Raw genomic sequence first — 19660 nt, 5'->3', positions numbered from 1 at the left:
TAGTGTAATAGTAATATAATTAACGATAAAATTTAATGGGAAACTATTGGTATGGATAACAGACTTTATCGTCTCGATTCATTTTACTAACTCATTTGATTCTTTAGTACCATTATAAATTTACATGTTTGCAAAACTTAAATAGTTTAAATGAGTATTCCCGTTGTGAAGGATCATGGTTGTTACAACTAGTATTCATGTTCGGTAAAAGATTTTTGTTGCTAGTGGCATTCAGTGGGGAAATTATCATTATTGGTAGTAGCATTAGTGCCCAATAGGCAATAGGGGAGTATTATTCGTTACAATGTTCGTATTTATCATGAAAATAACATTTTGTAACTGTATTAGTATTGGGCGGCGAAATTAACAATCGCGATTGTATTAGTGTTTGGCATTTAATTTGTATTCATTATCGTATTAATGCCGGCAGCGAATCACGCTGCGATTGTCAGAGTTACTATCTGTAGTTTCCGAACAATCATTTTGGCCACAACTGCCTCAAATCACGTGTTTGTTTTCTTCGGGGCCATTCTATAATGATAAACAACTAAACTTCACATAACAATAATTTTCCCTATAACTCATTGCGCGGGGAACCACATTAGCTAACATTCAGGTAATTCAAATAGCAGATACGTATTACACACACCGAATCATATATCCATATACCCAAGATAGTACATAGATTTAGCCTGATAAGGCCATTGTTTGCATGTATATATCGAAAATTTTCATCCCGTGACAAGAAATTTTAACCCGGTAAGGGTCAATGTTTGTACTAATAGATCCAAATCGTCTCCCATATCAGCATAGCACACTATCAAATGCTTGCATTGAGTATTGAAACTATGCACAACATTGTCATACTATCTACCCTTGTCTATTCGAGCACACATTATAATAGTCACGAATAGTTCACAACTTGTACAACTATTATTTAGATGTAATCCCACCATTGGTTAACTGTTTTATCCTGCCTCTCCCGTAAATAGACATTTGTTTGTTATGAGTTTAAACAGTATGTTGTAGTCGGGGGCATTTGTATACTCCCCTTGACCTTTGGATGTTATTAAATATAACTATAGAATATTCTTCCATCACGTCATTCAGTATACGCAAGCATACTGGGTCTACTAAAAGGGTTAATTTATTAGTTAGGTGTAAGTATGATCTCTACCTCTACAAGCCAAGACACATCATTGGTCCACGAGCGTGAGGGTTCTCTTTTATGACACACTGATTAGAGTGGCAACAGTATAGGAGTGGTTAGAGATACTCATGCATAGATGATTTGATAAATTTATTAGTTAAGGAGTCTTCATCAAGGTCGGCGGTACTGATGAGGTATAGATGAATTATTATTTTAATAGCTGGTGTATGATATATGTAGGTGGTCACGGTTTGTAATATTATTGAAAATTCAATAGGATGGTTATTATATTTATAATTTGATAAACCCGTACTCTTTCCTAAGTATTTTCTTGGGAGTTGAATTTATTTTTAAACAATGGAAGTGGAGAGATGGCTAAAAAATAGTTCAATTTACTGTTAGAAACTGGTATGTGAGATAAAGATTAAGCCCAAATCGAGAAGTGTTGTGTTCCCTTGAAATGGACGTACGTATATCATACCTTCCACGGTTCCTTTTTGGCCTTGAATTTACGCTCGGTCTGTGATTCAATTATACAATAAGATTCGATTTGGACTTGATAAAGCTTTATCAAAATTCTTGCTTATAGGTAACACCGATTCTTCATCCTGTATGAGGCTACCGATCTCGACATATTTCGGTTCAATAATTTGTCATAAAAATAATATTTTTCGATAACAGGAATCAGAGTAGAGAATATTATTACTTAAGACCAAATAAAATATTTTATTTGTTATGGTCAGTACCGAAAGATTGATCAAGTTATTCAAATTATACGGACGAAAGTGAGAACGCCCGTATGTTGGTCTGAAATTGGTGATAATCAACTGTCAGATTCTGAAATTATCCAAAGAAAGATTGATCAAGTTATTCAAATTCGTGAACGACTGAAAGAAGCACGTAATAGACAAAAGAGTTATGTTGATGTACAGTGGAAACCATTAGAATTTAAAGAAGGAGAAAAAGTGTTGCTTAAAGCATCACCTTGGAATGGTGTGGTTCGTTTCGAGAAGAAAGGAAAGTTAAGTCCACGATTTGGTGGATCATTCAAGATTGCTGAAAGAATAGGTCCTGTAGCTTATCGTTTGGAATTACCTGAGGAAATGCAATGAATTCACGATGTGTTTCATGTATCGAATCTGCGAAAATGTTTAGCTGATGAAACACTCACAATGCCTCTGAAGGACGTACAAGTCATTGAAAAGCTTAAGTTCGTGGAGGAGCCAATACAAATCGAAGATAGTCAAACCAAGTTCCTAAAGCGTAAAAGATTAAAGTTGGTAAAAGTTAGATGGAATTCTTGATGTGGTCCGAAATTCACTTGGGAACTTGAGTCTGAGATGAAAAGAAAGTATCCACATCTCTTTACATAAATCTCGAGGACGCGATTTTTCTAAAGGGTGGGGAGGATGAAACACCATGAAAATACCCCATTAAATTTTAGGCTAAAAATGTAAATTCTGAAATTTAGATGACTAAAAATGAAAATTTTGAAACTTGACACACATCGTGCTACGCAATGGTCTATTGTTAATACCATCGCACTACGTGACAGATAATCACACAAACCAAGAAAGGGGGGGGGGGGGGGGGCCGCGCTACGCGACGGCCAATCAACATGGTCCATCGCGCTACGCGATGAGCCATGTTAAGTAATCCAAGACACGTGTCCAACCATGTGTCAACACATGGCATGACCTGGTAAATTGCAGCGTCGCACTACGCAATGGCCACTAGGAAAGGACCATTTCTCTACGCGATGATCTGCAAAACTCAAATATAAAAGGGCAGCTACGGGTTCAAGCCCAAATCATCCCATTCTCACTTTACTCTGACATAGTTAACCTAGGAGTGTGTGCCAAGGTATTCCGAGGTTCCGATGGCTTGATTTCGCGAAGAAGCGAGGTGCCGAGACGCTATTAACGATCTGTTGTTCTATTAAGCGAAGCACGAACCGACGAGCTGCTGATTTTCTTAGTTCATAGTTTCCGACAAGCTGCTTAAGGTAGGATTATGTTTAAGTTACTTTATTATATAGTTATTGTAACCTAGTTACGGGTATAGTCGTTAAACCTAATTGATTTTCCAAATAATGATTTATTGAATATAATAATGTTGCTTCCACAAGAAGTAATGTTATTAAAACTATATTTTGATGGGCATGTAGTAACTGGAAGGGGGATATCATTAGTAGACTCTTCTTGCCTAAGGTAAGTAATTCGTACACATCCCAATCAACCACGGGACCCGTTTACTTACCTGGAGAAGTTTGCCAACGTGATAGACTCTATTAGGCCAAAGCATGCTATACCAAATGTCATATGTAAATATAAAGTATTTTCATAAAATGACTATAACTCTACCAAGGTTAGGTCAGACCTAAGAGTCTACTGAACTGATCAGCTTAAGTCTGTGAACAGACCTCGAGTCTGCTGAACTGAAATAGACTAAAAGAGTCTGCTAAATAGATAAGATATACCATCTAGGTACTTATGCATACCTATTATGAATATAGGTTAATAGCATACTGAGGAAAAGGATTCTGATATCACCGAACTGACAACACAAGGTGAACACGTAAACCTTTTATGGTCTGAACTTAATTTACTCTTGTGATAGACAGGCTGTTTATTGCAAAGAGCCTGATAAAATTTTGCATGAGATTACTTATTTCTAAAATCGTTATAATACAAAATAGATAATAAAAAGCAACTCAGACCGAATACACATGTGTCTGGATCCATACATAACTGATAATTGGCATACAAAACCAAGTCAGTCATAACCAGTTCTCCAACAGGGTCACATAGCCTAGGGGAAGATTGTCTCTGAACAGGGGCTATGTACTCAGGGAACCTTTGAATTGTGTGTGTAGGGCAGTGGTACAAATCCCGGGAATGACAGGCGTTCCTATTGATTTTGTGAAACAGAAAACTATAGTTGTATTTAACAACTGTTATAAACTGTTTTATTGAGTCAACGTTTCACCAGCGTATAGCTGACATGTTTTTCCAACCCATGCAGGTAATTAGATGCTGATAATACTAGATAAGGATTTAGAGTCATGAAGATAGAAGATCGCTTGAAATGGCTCAATTTTCGTTATAAATACTTGTAATAATAATAACACTGTTTCGTAACAAAAAACTTGGGTATTTAATTCCCAAAAATTTTGCAATGTAAATTAATATTTTAATATATATAAGACTTCCACTAAAATGAACTCACTACTCTGATATATTTACAAAACAGGTACCAACCCGGATAGTCACACCCAGGCCCTGGACTGGGGTGTGACATTGTTCGAGCAAATATAGGGGATTATGACTCGGTTTTAAGATGTGGTGGTTATTGTGGCTCAAAAATAGCACCACGTCATATCATATTACTGTGACATTTGAGCTAAAACAAGGTACACCTCAATACGTATTTACCGATTAAGTAGATAAACGCATTTTTGCGTAACAAGCGAACGATTAACCGAACGGGTCGGGTTATGACCCAGATATCTCGGAAGGCCATCTATAAGTGATATACGATCTATACAAGCTAAAACATTAGAAATATGGCCTTAGTTTGATAGCAAACAAGTTATATGAAAATATGCTCGTTTAACTACCCGCTATAGATGTAAACGTGAAAGATAGTTACAAACCAAGCATTGTATCATCCGTTAAGCCGAAAAAGACTTACCAAACACTTATTTGAAATGTTTTAAGTGATCCGTGAAAATATTTTTGATTTTTACAAACGTATAGTATGTTTTTATAATTTTACACAAAACTAGCCGAAAAACACTTGTTTTCGCGCTGTTTAACGCATCCGATAAGTTTTTCACGCCAAAAACCGAACCCGAACTAAATTTGGACCGGGCTTTTCGTGTTTGGGCTTGAGAAATCAGAAACTTGGGCCAAAATGGGCCCAAAGTGGGCCCATGATGGTCCGATCGCAGCAGCAGCCTCCCTTTTATTCTTTCACATTTAAACTAGATACAAGATATTTTCAACATTATTTCTTGAAAATTCTGGAAATAAACTTCTTCTCCAGCCAAAAACTCAAGAAACCCTAAGGTAAACAACTTAAATAAGCTACTTTTACACTTGTTTAAACTTGTTTAATACCATAAAAACATGTCTTGGTTACTAAAAATCAATCCTAACCGTGTAAAAATCCTAAAAATGGTCCATAAACATGTTTTGATCATACACATGGTAAGGAACCTGTTTTGATAGTTTTTTTGGCCATAAACACGGATTAAAGGGTTGAAACGACGTTTTTACGGTTCAAAAGTTCGTTTTTGTACACTAGCCGAAACCCTAACTTAAGGGCTGTTATGTTGATGAAATATTGCTTGGTTTGAGATATAGGACTTGTACCTAGCTTTCTTAGAAGTACAAGAACCTGAAAACTTGATTAAAAGGTCGGAAACGAGCCAAACCCGCTATGGTAATGCCGAAACACTCGCTTACGGGATATTTAGGTTAAGGTTGTGATGTGCATATTTTTAGGACTTGAAATTTTTCAGAGACATCAGAGACCATGTCAATGAGCCCCTGTTTAAATTTGGTAATTTTTCGACCATCCGAGAATATTTGGAGAATTTATTACCGAATTAGAACGTTTATTTGGGAAAAATAGCTAAAATACTTCAAAACTTATGAAATTTTTCTGAGAACTCAGATTTTATGTATTTTGATCACATATGAATTTTGGGATCATTTGGAGAAGTTTAAGGGTGTTTTGTTTATTTTCGTTCGCGTGAATTTTTACAGCCGAATTTGGGCCGAAAAGAATATCGCACGAGCGTTTTACATTCTGGAATTGATACAAGTTGTTTTGGGACATGATTTGAGTCATCAGGAATTTTTGTGGAATTTTTGGAAATTGTTTGAGGTAAACGGACGATTTTCAGGCGAAATATAACTGATAAAATGAATTTTCATAAATTAATAAATCAGTAAATAAATTCCAGAAATATTTTTATAAAAATATACATATTTTAATTGATAAGTGGTTAAATTTTCATAATTTAATGATTAACGGTTAATTAATTATGCTAATCTGAATATTAAACAAATTCAGTTTTTATAAAAACCGGCAATTCCGCGACTAGTGAATCTGCGGGAATATCAAAACACCAAGAGTGATCAAAAATCATATTTTTGGACTAATTAAGTAAAAACGAACTTTTCTATGAGGAACCTGGGCAATCCGGGTGGATTGTGCGCGTTTCTCTCAAATCAAACTAAATAAACGGAAACGGGCCCCGTGGCTAATCCGGGACCCCAATATGTGTTCTTTCTTTATAACTTAATCATTTTGTTAACCAATACATTTACCCAAGCTTATTTTCCCATAACTGTTTTCTGAACGCGTAAACGAGTAACTTGGCCCAGCTGGGAAAACGGGAGTCTGAGCCAAGTTCGATTTTAAGTATTAGACATTGAAGAACATCACAACCTAAGCCTATTGCCACTTTCTGGGCGTTCCAGCTACACCCAGATTAGTTATACAGCCCAGTTTAGTATTGAGATTATAATAATATTAAAATATTAATATTATTATAATATTGATTATAGGAACTACTGATAGCAGACCGAACAAACCACGAGCCGATACAGTTCTGATTATCTACAAAACCGTGAGTTTCATGACCCCACTTTTAAACTGTTTTACGAACTTTTGGGGTGAAAAGCATGTTTGCTTATATCTATATACTTATCTGAAACATGTAATGATGTGAATTATCTAAGTGTGCTAACACACGAAAGTCCCCATAATCACAGTGATTAACTTCGAGCCGGTGGCTTGTGAATAGTACTATTGGTTTGACAAACCAAAACGGAATCGGCCTGGTTGCCGTGTCACATAGCGCCGTTTGCACATGACCATATTTAAACAAACATGCTATGTAATGTTAGACATAGCTACCGGGGCATATTGTGGGCGGAAGGGGAGCCACAGTGGTTGATTGAGCGTGGGAAATGGAGGCACGCAGCACGAACAGTCCAGGCTTCACTGTAGCTTAGCATAATTACATCACATACATCATTTACATACATACATACTTGTTTCATGATTACAAGTGTTGACTTGTGAATACTCATTACTGATTTCTTGAAACTCACCAACTCTAGTAGTTGACCCGTCTTAAACTGCTTTTCAGGTGTACCTAAATTGGAATGATTTAGTGACCTGTTATTTGCCTGAAGTGTGTGGTTGATGCTACGTGAATAGAAGCAAGGGCGATAGTAGTAAGAGTTATAATTAACGAACTAGTTTTGTTTGTATCGCCTAGACTGTTAAACAATGATAGAACAAAGAAATGTAATATATTGTAAATTAGTTTGTAATGTTTCTTTATAAACAATGTGTTGATATCAGAGGTGTCTGTTACATTCTCGTTTTACGCTTCCGTATTGTGCTAGTCGGGGTGTGACAGAAGTTGGTATCAGAGCCATTGGTTATAAAGGATTAGGTTATCCCTTAGGGTACCTAAAATATAACCGTAGGCTCGATTAACTCTGGGAAATAATTAAATAATAAATTAATATTATATACTGATGGATGTCGGGATAAACTTGTAGGGCAAGTGAGTTATTGTGGTCCGGAACATAATAACAGACTTGCTTGTGCGAGGGAATTCAGGGAGAAGTCGCGAAACGTGTGGTTAGGTAAAAATAGCAACATATGTGTATGAAAGGTAATGTGTAAGTATATATATATGTAACGCTCATACGTGCTTATGTGAAACAAAGTGTATGAATATGTGTACGTACGATACTGTTGACGACGGTAAATTTTACTATGAGTATTATATTCATTTATATTCAATATTGATTTAAATAATAATAATTAAGATTTTAATAAAACTAATATTATATTATAATATAATTAATATTAAATTTGGTTTAATTAATTAATCTCCTCGACAATAGTTAGCCATAACAATAGATATTATTCTTATAACTAACCTTTGTGCAGAGCCATGTAAAGGAATAACGACTACGTACCGGAAGAAGAACCGGTAATATCTGTAGAAGAGGATCTCGAAGAAGAATCAGAGGAGGATCCAGAGGAGGAGGATCCAGAAGAAGAAGACCCAGAAGAGGAGCCGGAAGAGGAAGAGGAAGAGGTGGAAGAAGAAGTTATTTGTAGAGAGCTACCCAGGAATGTGCCTGATCTATTTGGTTACAGATGCGATAGTTATCCACCCAGGTCACCACGTAGGGATCAAGGCGAAGTTAACAGTCAGTATCGTTCACCAGCTAGAGTAGCCAGATTACCCACTCCACCTATACACCTGTCGCCGACGACTTCAGCTACTGCGCGAGTCCGGCAGACTGCTCGTATTCGGGTAACCCCGATTGACCCTACCTCGATTGTGCTAGTCGGGGTGTGACAATTACCTTCACTATCGCCATCCGATTAACTTTAATGATAAAAATATAATCGTTGTAAAGTTTACAGCTGCCAAATTTATTGGGACGATTGTTAGGGGCCAATTTTATTTATTGTGATCTTGATGAGTATCCATATATTTAGGATCCCTGATGAGCTCTAGTATCCTGAACTAACTATTTCGATATTATATTTATCTTTGCTTGCAGGTTACTCATCCATTAACAACTCAAACGGCTAATAAGACTTAGTCTTGCCGAAATACAAGAAGAGTAGTCAATTTGCACATGAAGGAAAATTAAGGAGTCTCACAATGGTCACAAGCTATGGATTCCGGATTTGTTGCATTATTTGTTTCTTTTTTTGCTATATAACGAGGTTGATGTAAACGGTATTGGACACAACTTACAATGCTACTCGCATACTCACCTACTAAGCACTTACATTGTATCTTTAGCAGCAGGTGTAGTCAATTCTCATTTTGTAATCACATTTCTTATTAATAAATCCAAGACATGCGAATAATTTTCCCTTCTCGAGGTTTCTTGTCGAGGATTCTCATCAGGATCAATGGTTTTTCCTCGCTATATCTTGTGTCAACTATTTACGTTATTGTAATTATTTATCGTTTTTGTGAAGAACACACTATCTCACATTCTAAGTTTGATCACTAAATTACTTTGGTAATTTTTGACCAAAACATAGGGATAACTTTGTAGAATAATAATTAAGTTTTAAAAGTACTCAAGTTAAGTCACTGATGTTTTAAAAGTGCTTCAATTAAGTAGCTCAAATTTCATATTTAATTAAATTATTATAGATTTTAACATGTTTTTTTTTAAATGTTTTTTATTTCAATGAGGAAATATTTTATTATTTTTTTATGTGGAATGGCGATGTGAATTTTATTTTATTTTTAATATAATTAACATTTTTTTTTATTTTTTAAAATATAAGTGCGTATATTGCATATACGCCCCATCTTCTTCTTTATTGCCTTTTGACTCACAAAAAATCCAACAAGCCTTGATTTGAAGATTTAGTGACCTGATTTAGAAAAAAATTCATGAGTGATCTACTTAGAACACTTTCGAAGCTTACTTTAGTCGGTGTTTGACTCGTTGGGGCATTTTTAATAAAGTTTATATGTCCAAAAAAATAAAATAAAAATATAAGAAAAAAGGGCAACTAACAAGTTGCGAGAAGCCCAAGCATACAAGAAATTTACAAAGGAAAATTGACAAAGTTAAACATTCACCAATCATCCTAATCCAAGCTTAAACTTCGAATCCTGTGCTTCACCCATCTGAAAGAGGTTTTTTGATGTTATCCGCTGCCTTATCCCTCGAGAACGGTTTATTCTTGAAATCATATCGTTCTTTGTTCTCAATATCAACCAACACGTTAGAGCATTCCCAGCTTTTTTTTTATCCATGTCATTATCTTGTCTCTCTTCTTAACTCACTACCATTTTCGGAAAACATTGAAGAATTATACGGCGTGAACAATGTAATCCCAAATTTAATTAACATTTTCTTTCACCTCTACTCATAACCGCTGTAACTATTTACAAAACTCACTTCCATATATATAAATAAGGAGCGAGCTGGGAATGCTCTTATAAATAAAATTGCTTGTACTACCATACACAATGTGTGATCACATATTATTTATAAAAAAATTGATAAGTATTGAAACAAAGTTGAATGATTTTTTGATACAGTCAAAATTCAAGTGAATTTAAGAGAATAGTTAGGAAACATAATTTATTTAGTAAATAAAAATGTCACATTAACCGATAACTAAATATAAAAACATAAAAAAGATATGAACATTTAAAAAGAGATCTATTTTACTGTATAAAAAAATTAAAAAAAAAGTATTGGGTACGTGAAGTGTACAACAAAGACAGTAGGAGACACACGTTTACATTTCCCAGGATATTAATTCCGCTGTCCAGGTGGCCGTGCTTATTGGACACCCACTGGGTCCCACCTTCTTCTTCAACCAGCTTCTTTCTTTGACTTTCTTTCTACCTCTCATTCATCAAATAATAATAATAATACTTTTCTTTTCTTTTTCACCAACACACACATACATATGTATGTATAGATACAGAGAAGGTGTCTGCTTGTTATTGAGAAGTGAAGCGGTTGTTGTTGGATAATTATTATTATTATGTGATGGGCGCTTGCTTGTCGACGCCGGACAATTGCGTCGGCGGTGGAATCAGTTCCCGACGGCGACGGAAGAAAGCCGTAAATCGACGAGTTTCTACTCGATTTTCCGATCAATTACCGTCCGATCGCCTCTCCGCTAATCCTCGAGGTTCTCTCTAGATAGGCTGTTGGTGTATTCATTGATCTCCATTTTGACTCAATTTTATTGTTTTTGGGGGTTATTTACACGAATAGTTTATTTTTGTTCACTTAATTAAACAAAACAAACGAACATGAACACACGCTTTGTACGTCCGTTTATGCTCTACGTTTATGTTCGCTTAATTTTTAATAAATAGTCAGATTTATATAATATAATTATAAACATACTTTGGGCTCATTTATACCACTAATCATGATGGATATGTTGAATGAGTCATGTATGTAGATTTAAACAACTAATTTAGATGTGTTTTTGGATAAATTGTGATGCGTTAGACTTGTTCATTTAATTTTGTTTCTTTGTTTATGTTCATTTGTGCTCGTTTAGGTTTTAAATGAACACAAACATGCCCATTTTCTTAATGAACGGGCACAATAAAAAAAATGGGTTCCATCATATGTTCTTGTTTGTTTGATTCGTTAACAGGTCTAGTTGAATATTCAATTTCTTTCTAATTATAGAGATTCTCTGTGCCTCATTCACTTCTCAAAACAAAAATCAGCATCAACAATTCAGTTAACTAAGGCAATTGGTGATTTATAGTTTTTACACTAAATGGAAAGATTTTGGAAAACATTATAGTTAGGGAAAAATATTTTTTGTAACTAGACCAGTAGCCTAAGTTATGCCTCTTTTATCTTAGGTCTCTTTCTGTATAGCTGGTCCATGTAGAAGTCTGCTAACTCTTATAAGGCATTGCTGCAAAATGCAAATTTAACTCTTTCAAGATATATTATTATGAAGTTTTGTGTATTACTAGCTGACTAAGATTTACCTTTTTTTATTTATTAACAGGGAGCACTGATGAGTCTTGGTATGATTCTGCAGCAGTTCTTGAATCTGACTGCAGTGAAGATGATTTCCAAAGTGTTCTTGATGGTAATGTTATCTTAGTCATTTTCCAGTTGTTAAATATTTATTTTAACTTTATCTTAACAATTAATATGCATTCAGATGTATTGTCGTTAAACGGCTCAGAAGGTGCTTCAAGGGCAAGCATAGCTTCTCTCAGGGATGTTAGCCATGGAGATGGTGTGCGCCCAGAAGAAACGAATCCCAAATCAAGATCCGACGGTCCTAATGAGATCACGCCCGTGTATCTTGATGAGATATCGTCTTCTGTAGATGATAATAGTCATGGAAGGGAAGATGGTTTGTTGGACTGTGGAGTCATTCCCACAAATTGTCTGCCTTGTCTTGCTGCTACGGTTCCTTCCGTTGAGAAACGAGCATCGTTAAGTTCTAGCCCACCGAGTGCACGGAAGAAGGTTGTACATAAACTTTCATTCAAGTGGAAAGACGGGCATCCGAATGCGAATATCTGTGAGTAATATACTAGCATTAGATGTGTAAACTACTAAACTAGTATAGCCGCTCGTGAGCTACTTGAGATCAGCTCGCTAAAAGCTTGAACTGAGCCAGCTTAAACGAGCTCGAGCTAGCTTGCTAGCCTGATTGAGCCTATTATTTATATAACTTTTATTTAGTATATGAAAATTTAAATATACGTCTTTATAATAACCGTTTTAATATATAAATTTATGATAAATTAATCAAATAATTTATCTTATGTTAGATATAAAAGATTATAGTTAAAAGTATATAAAAAAAACTGTTGATGCATGTAAATTAATACATAATAAACGAGCCGAGCTCGAGAAAAAACTCACGAGCTGAGCTCAAGATTTAGAAATAGTGCTCGAAATGAAATGAGCCTAGCTTGAGCCTAGATAAAGTCAAGCTCAGCTCGACTTGGCTCGTTTACACCCCTAACTAGCATGCAAATATAATTTATGGACACATAAATTTGACAAAAAATGACCAAAATTGAACTTTTTTTTTTCTTTTCTAGTTTCTTCAAAGATGCAGCTGCAAAGACCGATAGCAGGTTCACAGGTGCCTTTCTGTCCGATAGATAAGAAAGTGCTTGATTCTTGGTCATATGTTGAACCGAAGACTTTTAGGATCCGCGCAGAGAATTATTTGAAGTAAGTGTTAATTTGTTATAATGTTATATAGACATGTAATTGGTTATAATGTTATATAAACATGTAATTGGTTATGTGAATGTTTACAGGGATAAAAAGAAGGAACATGCTCTAATTATGCAGCATATTATCCATTTGGTGTTGACGTGTTCTTATCTCAAAGGAAAATTGATCACATTGCTCGGTTTGTTGAGCTTCCCGTTGTCGGTTCTTCTTCAGGAGATTTACCTTCTATTCTTGTTGTAAATGTGCAGGTACATTCATTTATTCATATTTGTAACTTTTAGTCTTAAAAGTGACATTTTTAAATACTTATAATGTTGTGACACTTTTTAAATTGTGGTTCTAAAGGTACCATCGTACCCGGCTGCGTTTTTTCAAGGGGAAATAGATGGTGAAGGAATGAGTATCATTTTGTACTTTAAACTTTCTGATGGCTACTCGAAGGAGCTTTCGTCCCAATTTCAAGATAATATGAGGGTAAGAATCACCTATCAAAATAATGAAAGCCCCCTTAGGTATTATGGATTATTAATTAGGCTTCTAAACGAACACGAACGAAGCATGCTCATGTGCGTTTGTTTAACTTTATCCGAACAAACAATCAAACACAACATTAAATGAACAGAATGTTCTTTTTCGTGTTTGTTTGTTAAGAGATGATCGTCTTCTTTTATGTTCTTTCATTGACTATATAAACGAACAATTCACGAACGTAAACAAACGGGCAAAATTGAAGATACATGAGTGAACATAACTTAGCTAAACCCAATTAACTAAATGTGAATATCCATGTGTTGGGCCTAAAGAGTTATTAGACCTAGACTAAATTGTTTTGGGCCTAAAAATTTGAATAAATATAATAGTGAGTGTATCAAAATAAGCGTAAACTACGAACATAAATGAATGCGAACGAACAAAAAATAAATGAGCTTTTTGAATGAAAATAAACAAATTTCCCGCCGAGTGATTCATGAGCGGTTAAATGAATGTTTGGTTCGTCTACATGCCTATTATTTATCAACCATATACAATGAGGATAATTAAAGAGGAAACCTAATAAAATCATATTGATACGTGCATTATCACCTGGTCACCTCCGCAACACCCTCAAGTCCACGTTCTCCACTGTTGCATGCATATTCCATATCATTAGCTTCTAGTAGTCCATGATCCCATGTTTTACATCCATGTTTCAGTTGTTTATTGTTTACTTTATTTAGCCTATAAAAAGGTTTGTTTGTTTAGATATAAAGTAATGAAAAATTATGATGAAAAGTTGTTTCAATATCTAGCTTCTTTATCTTGTTCTTTGGGAGTGTTTGCCTACTACAAAAGGCTACCTATCACATATCTTCTAATAATGATAGAGATAATCACAATAAACGCCAACTAATATATTTTATAAAATAGTCATCCCTTCACGTGCACTTATTCTATAGTTTTTATTGCATTTTATGATATAGAGGATTCTAGACGATGAAATAGAAAAAGTCAAAGGTTTTCCTGTTGACACACTCGTACCATTTCGTGAACGGTTGAAAATATTGGGTCGGGTTGTAAACATGGAGGACCTTCAGTTAAGTGCACCCGAGAGGAAGCTTATGCATGCTTATAATGAAAAGCCTGTGCTTTCACGTCCACAACATGAATTCTACGAAGTGAGTTTCCACTTATAATTACTCAGCAATTTCAATATTATATTCAATATTAACATACTATTTTACAGGGTGAAAGTTACTTTGAAATTGATTTGGATATGCATAGATTTAGTTACATCTCCCGGAAAGGGTTTGAAGCGTTTCAAGATCGACTAAAGAACTGCATTTTAGATGTGGGTCTCACAATTCAGGCAAGTATTAGTTCATACGCATGTTACAGGATTGGGTTTTTCTTGTTTTGTTTCATGTTTTTACGCCTCAACTTCATAAAAATTGTGACAGGGAAACAAAGCAGAGGAGTTGCCAGAGCAGATATTATGTTGTGTAAGGTTAAATGGTATCGATCGTATGAGATACCACATGTTGGCGGTCAATCAAGAGTCGATATGATTAGTTTGTTGATAATGCAAGGGTCCAATTCAATATCTGATGATTAATTACTAGAAAAAGGTTTTTTCATCATGTTATTTTTTTGTGGGATATGGTGTTTGTAGATATTCGGGTGCACGGGTCGTGCTGGTATCATATACTAGTGAGGTGGGTATGGATTTGTAGTAGCGTTTTGGGGGTGAGGTGACGGGTCAAAACGAGTCATTTTAACAAAATGCGGCTGACTGGTCTTATTTTAGCCACTACTATTGTGACCATTGGGGCCGTTACATACTTACATATTGGAGATGGTGACCCAAATGAATCCGTTAAGGAAAAGGTTCTGATTCAATTTGAACCCGAGTTAAGTTGTTTGGGTTAACATTGCCCCCCCCCCCTCCCCAAGGCCCAACGAAGCCCAAGATGAGAACAAGCTGATTAGCTCAGCTAAAGACCCTCACTGACACTAGTTCTGACACTAATTCTTAAAAAAGGGAAACAGTTTTAACTATTTAAGTTTTAGATAAGGAAAATTATAATCCAAACTATTTAAGTTTTTGATAAGGAAATTGGAAAAAAAAATACTTTTTAGTTGGGATTGTTATTTGTCAATGTAGTATAGTTGTGATTATTTAAAACTAATTTTTCAAAAAAAAGAAATGATTATTACCATGTAATGCTGTCTCATAATACTTATTGAAAACTAGGGGTGTCAATCGTGTCGGGTTGGCGGGTTATCGGGTTGGGGTGTTGAGATTTTTCAACCCTAACCCGACCCATATATTTATTCGTGTCGTGTCGGCCCATTTAAATCCGTGTCGTGTTTGGGTCAACCCATTTTACGTTCATTTACGAATATGATTAATATCTAGTGGCTTAATAATAACCTAGACAATCAATTACTCTTATTCATATAAAACATTTTAACAATTTTGTGATAGATTTAATTGTTTTTGTGTATTTGTCTCTCATGTTCAATTAACAAACTTTGATTCGCATATATTGCTTAAGATAAGAATAAACGGAAGGAAATAATAAGAGAATAGATGGTTAGGACTAATAGAATATAAATACCGGAAGTGAAGAGTGGACAAAAATATTTAAAAAGTAATTAGTTTAATTTTTAAAAGTTAATAGATATATGAAAAATTATAAATCAAAGTATTTAACTTTAAAATTTAACACTTCTTATCTCTAAAATCAGAATATTAACTTCTATAAAACTTTTAAACGGGTTAGCAAGTCAACCCACTTTTTGACGGGTCGGGTTCGGGTTGACCTATTTAAGAAAATGGGTCGTGTCGGTCGACCCAAAACCTATATTTTTTCGTGTCGAGTTTTGGGTCGTGTCAGGAATTGACAGCCCTATTGAAAACTAGACGTGCCAGGTAAACATCAGACTAACGGATGGTTAACTCCATTAGTCGGGGACCGTTGGTAGTAAGTAAATACACTTTTTAGTTGGTACCGTCACCAGCCAAAAATAAAATTGAGAATGCTATTTTCCAATAGAGTATAGTTGAGATTATTTAAAACAAATTTTCCTATTTTTAATTCTACTTCAAAGTGATCACTCGACGTCATTTTATGATCCTTATAAGTTTGATTTTATTTTGTTGAAATATTTTATTAAATTTCCTTTTTAAAACTGAGCTAAGCTCAAGCTTAGATGTTTAGCTTGATTTCAAATTCAAGTTGTGCCGAGCTCGATCTTAAACCTGACTCGGCTTGTGAACAACCCCAAGACATAAAACACATTACAATTTTTGGTGTTAAAACATTTCTAGGTGTTGAATGGAAGTTTTAATGGAAATTTAGGTTTACATGGGTAAAAATTTATTCGTTTAGTAAGAAAAGTTGACAGTTTTTGAAAAACTATGACACATACAAGGTTAACTTATTAGACTGGTGTAGGAGCTAACGGGCTCAAGATGCAGGGCCACATATTAATTCAACCAATCAAATTGAACAACTTATTTTTTCTTTATTAAAAGTAATTGTTACTAACAATTATGTTGATAGTTAAACCACTTGTCTTATATTGATAGTGAGAGGGTGTCATAACCATCAATTATACATAGTGTAGCAAATCCGATAACTTTGAAGTTCAAACATATCTATCAAATTTCGTTTATTACGTTAGTGATCGACAACCATCGATAATATAGAGCACGTATTATTTGGGTCTACATATTACAAGTTCACGTACGAATGGATGTTTTGCTTCCAAATAAGGAGGATGATCAAATCATCTAATGTGACATACTTCATTTTTAATTATTTTTTTTTCAACAAGTTCAATACATTTAATGCAACCCTTAAAACTTCATTCATATTAGAATGAAATTCTCTAGGGCCTTGAAAATGGTGGGCCTAATTTTTACTTTTTGTACACAAGAATAAGAACCATATTCTGTTCCTTTTTGGATCACTAACTTTTTATTTCGTTTAAAGTTATTGTTATAGTGACTAGTTCTTTTCATATGACCAGTCACAAACAAATAGTGACATGTTCCGATCATTAAAAAAACGTCAATGAATAAGACAACTTGCAACTACATTTACCATATACTACGAATAAATTGAAATACCAAACCAGTCACTAAAAACACAATCAGTTAATTTAGTCACGACTTCCTGATATCTAGAGAACTTTAAGAACACAAATTGATATCTTTGCGATTTACGCCATCATCCATGTCACTATCCACGCCAACGCGTATATCCACAAACTTACTGCACACAACACATAAACACATCATATCAAAACATATATCCGTCGATAATAAACACATCATATCAAAACATATATCCGTCGATAATAGATGTCGTGTCAAAAAAAAAAAAAATACACCATCTGACCGTTGCTATTAGGAAGAAATCGCAAAGAACCGTTCCACGTAGCTTCAAATGAACAATCCGTCGTGGTATTAATACCACTATGGCAATTACATACAAATGAATTATACGGTCCTTCGTACCCACAAACCCCATTACTTTTCTCACAATTAGCACACATGGGTGGATACTCATTGTTAAAGTTAAACTTATACTTTACCGCGACGCCATATTTCCAAGCTTCGGGATTATCCGGATGCTCATTAAACCCATACAAACCCGAATAAGACCCACAACTCAACTTTTGCAAGTCCATCTCAAACGATGGGCCGAGGTCCACGGGAGTGTACACACAACACGTGGACACGGGGATACCAAGCCGACTCACAGCTTGACACGAGTTTAGTTGCTCACAAACCAGACTCCCGCTTCCCGAATCACAAACAGGCGAAACCGAGTTGTTATTTTTATCCGATTTAAAAATTGGCGACGACGAAGCGTCGCAATTGAGAAGGGCGAAAACAGTATTGTCGTGAAAGCTAAATGGAGCGTCCCAATCGAGACTAAAGCCTTTGCTGGGTTGGGTGCACGCACACGTTGACATCGAGGGGTCGGTGATGTAGATGACTTGGTTCGAGTAGTCAATGTCGGTGATCGGGTAGCACCCGGTGTGTGTGGTGAAGGTGAGATGTTGGTTATTGCATGTTACTCGGGTTTGGAACCGGGGGTCACCGCAGCCTGGACCGGTCCCAAAGGGGTACTTGACGGGTATCGGGCCGCACGTGTGTTTGCATGTTTGGGAGGTGGTCGGGGATGATGAAAGAAATAACAAGACACAAATTATAGTGAGTTTTGTTGTCAATGAAGTTGGAATGTTTGTAATGAGTGACATGTTGGTGCACGTACATATACTCTTATCGATTGAGATGGGGAGAGGGTTTTTTGGGTTAATGAGGGCTATATATGTGTGTGTAAAGTAATAATAATAATTAAATATGTTTTGTAGGTTTGTGGAGCTTTTCTACTTTTCTAGGTAAGAATGTGATGCTTTGGTTCTACATGTTAAGTTTAGAAAAATGGTTAGAAATCACAAGTATATTTATATAGAAGAGACATGATTAATAATCTATAGGTATCTAAATTTCTTGCTGACAGATTTGTAACGGCCCATTATGTGTTCAAAAGTAAATAATTAGGGTATTTTTGGTTAGAGTTAATCGAATAAAATGAGAGAAAGAATGAAATCGATAAGGGAATCGAATAGATCATTACTATTCATTTATTTTGTTGGAAAATTGGATTCTAATAATCCAAACTATTAACCATTGGCCAACATTAATTTCAACTATCATTTTGACCGGTGACAATCCCAACTATCACTTTTGTTATTAATAACAATCCTTCACTGAAAAAATTGTTAACTCTGTTAGTTTTATTCTTTTAAGTTAGTGAAATGACCGAACTACCCCACTAATAATAATAATAATAATAATAATAATAATATAAACAACAAAAAGAGCAAACCAATCTCAGTCATCTCTTCCGACACCGCAGAACCTAACTCCACCAGAGAATGGGAACTCCGGTAACTGTTGACCTAAATCCACCGGAAAATCTGGAACTCCCGTAACCACCACTGCGGAACCTAACTCCACCTTCATCACCGGCTATAACGGGCAAAACTCGATCACCATAAACCCACCCCGACAATCATTCTCCGCATCCCCGGTATTTGTCTCCTTCTCCACCCATTTTCCATGACCACCATCTCCACCATAGTCGTTTCTCGCCCCTTTGTCTTCCTCACATTTTTCCGGCTAGGAGATGTTAGGCCGGTCATAGGCAACCAGATTTCTCGCCCACTCTTTGTC

The 19660-nt window shown here is 35.4% G+C and overlaps 1 protein-coding gene and 1 pseudogene across 2 annotated transcripts; one reads left to right on the top strand and one right to left on the bottom strand.

The window, feature by feature from the left end:
• The first annotated feature begins 11702 nt into the window (after positions 1 to 11702).
• Positions 11703 to 14282, top strand: LOC143606724 (uncharacterized; annotated as a pseudogene).
• Positions 14283 to 17536: 3254 nt separating this feature from the next.
• On the bottom strand, positions 17537 to 18739 carry LOC143606725 (uncharacterized). Of its 2 annotated transcripts, XM_077082397.1 has the most exons (3): positions 17814 to 18739; positions 17586 to 17687; positions 17537 to 17553 (listed from the first exon to the last, which is right to left on the bottom strand). In XM_077082397.1, exons 1-2 carry the CDS (start codon positions 18679 to 18681, stop codon positions 17635 to 17637), a joined length of 921 nt encoding a protein of 306 aa, XP_076938512.1. In that variant the 5' UTR covers positions 18682 to 18739; the 3' UTR covers positions 17537 to 17553; positions 17586 to 17634. The 2 variants fall into 2 exon arrangements, with proteins under 2 accessions (XP_076938512.1, XP_076938511.1); XM_077082396.1 differs by lacking the exon at positions 17537 to 17553 and having other exon boundaries at positions 17563 to 17687.
• Between the last annotated feature and the right edge of the window lie 921 nt (positions 18740 to 19660).

This window comes from Bidens hawaiensis, unplaced genomic scaffold (genome assembly GCF_021521415.1).
Source record: "Bidens hawaiensis isolate Kalapana, Puna unplaced genomic scaffold, B.hawaiensis_p1.1 tig00076805_1, whole genome shotgun sequence".
NCBI lineage: Eukaryota > Viridiplantae > Streptophyta > Magnoliopsida > Asterales > Asteraceae > Bidens > Bidens hawaiensis.
The sequence above is the reverse complement of the archived record's forward strand: the minus strand, read 5'-3'. Positions and strand labels throughout refer to the sequence as shown.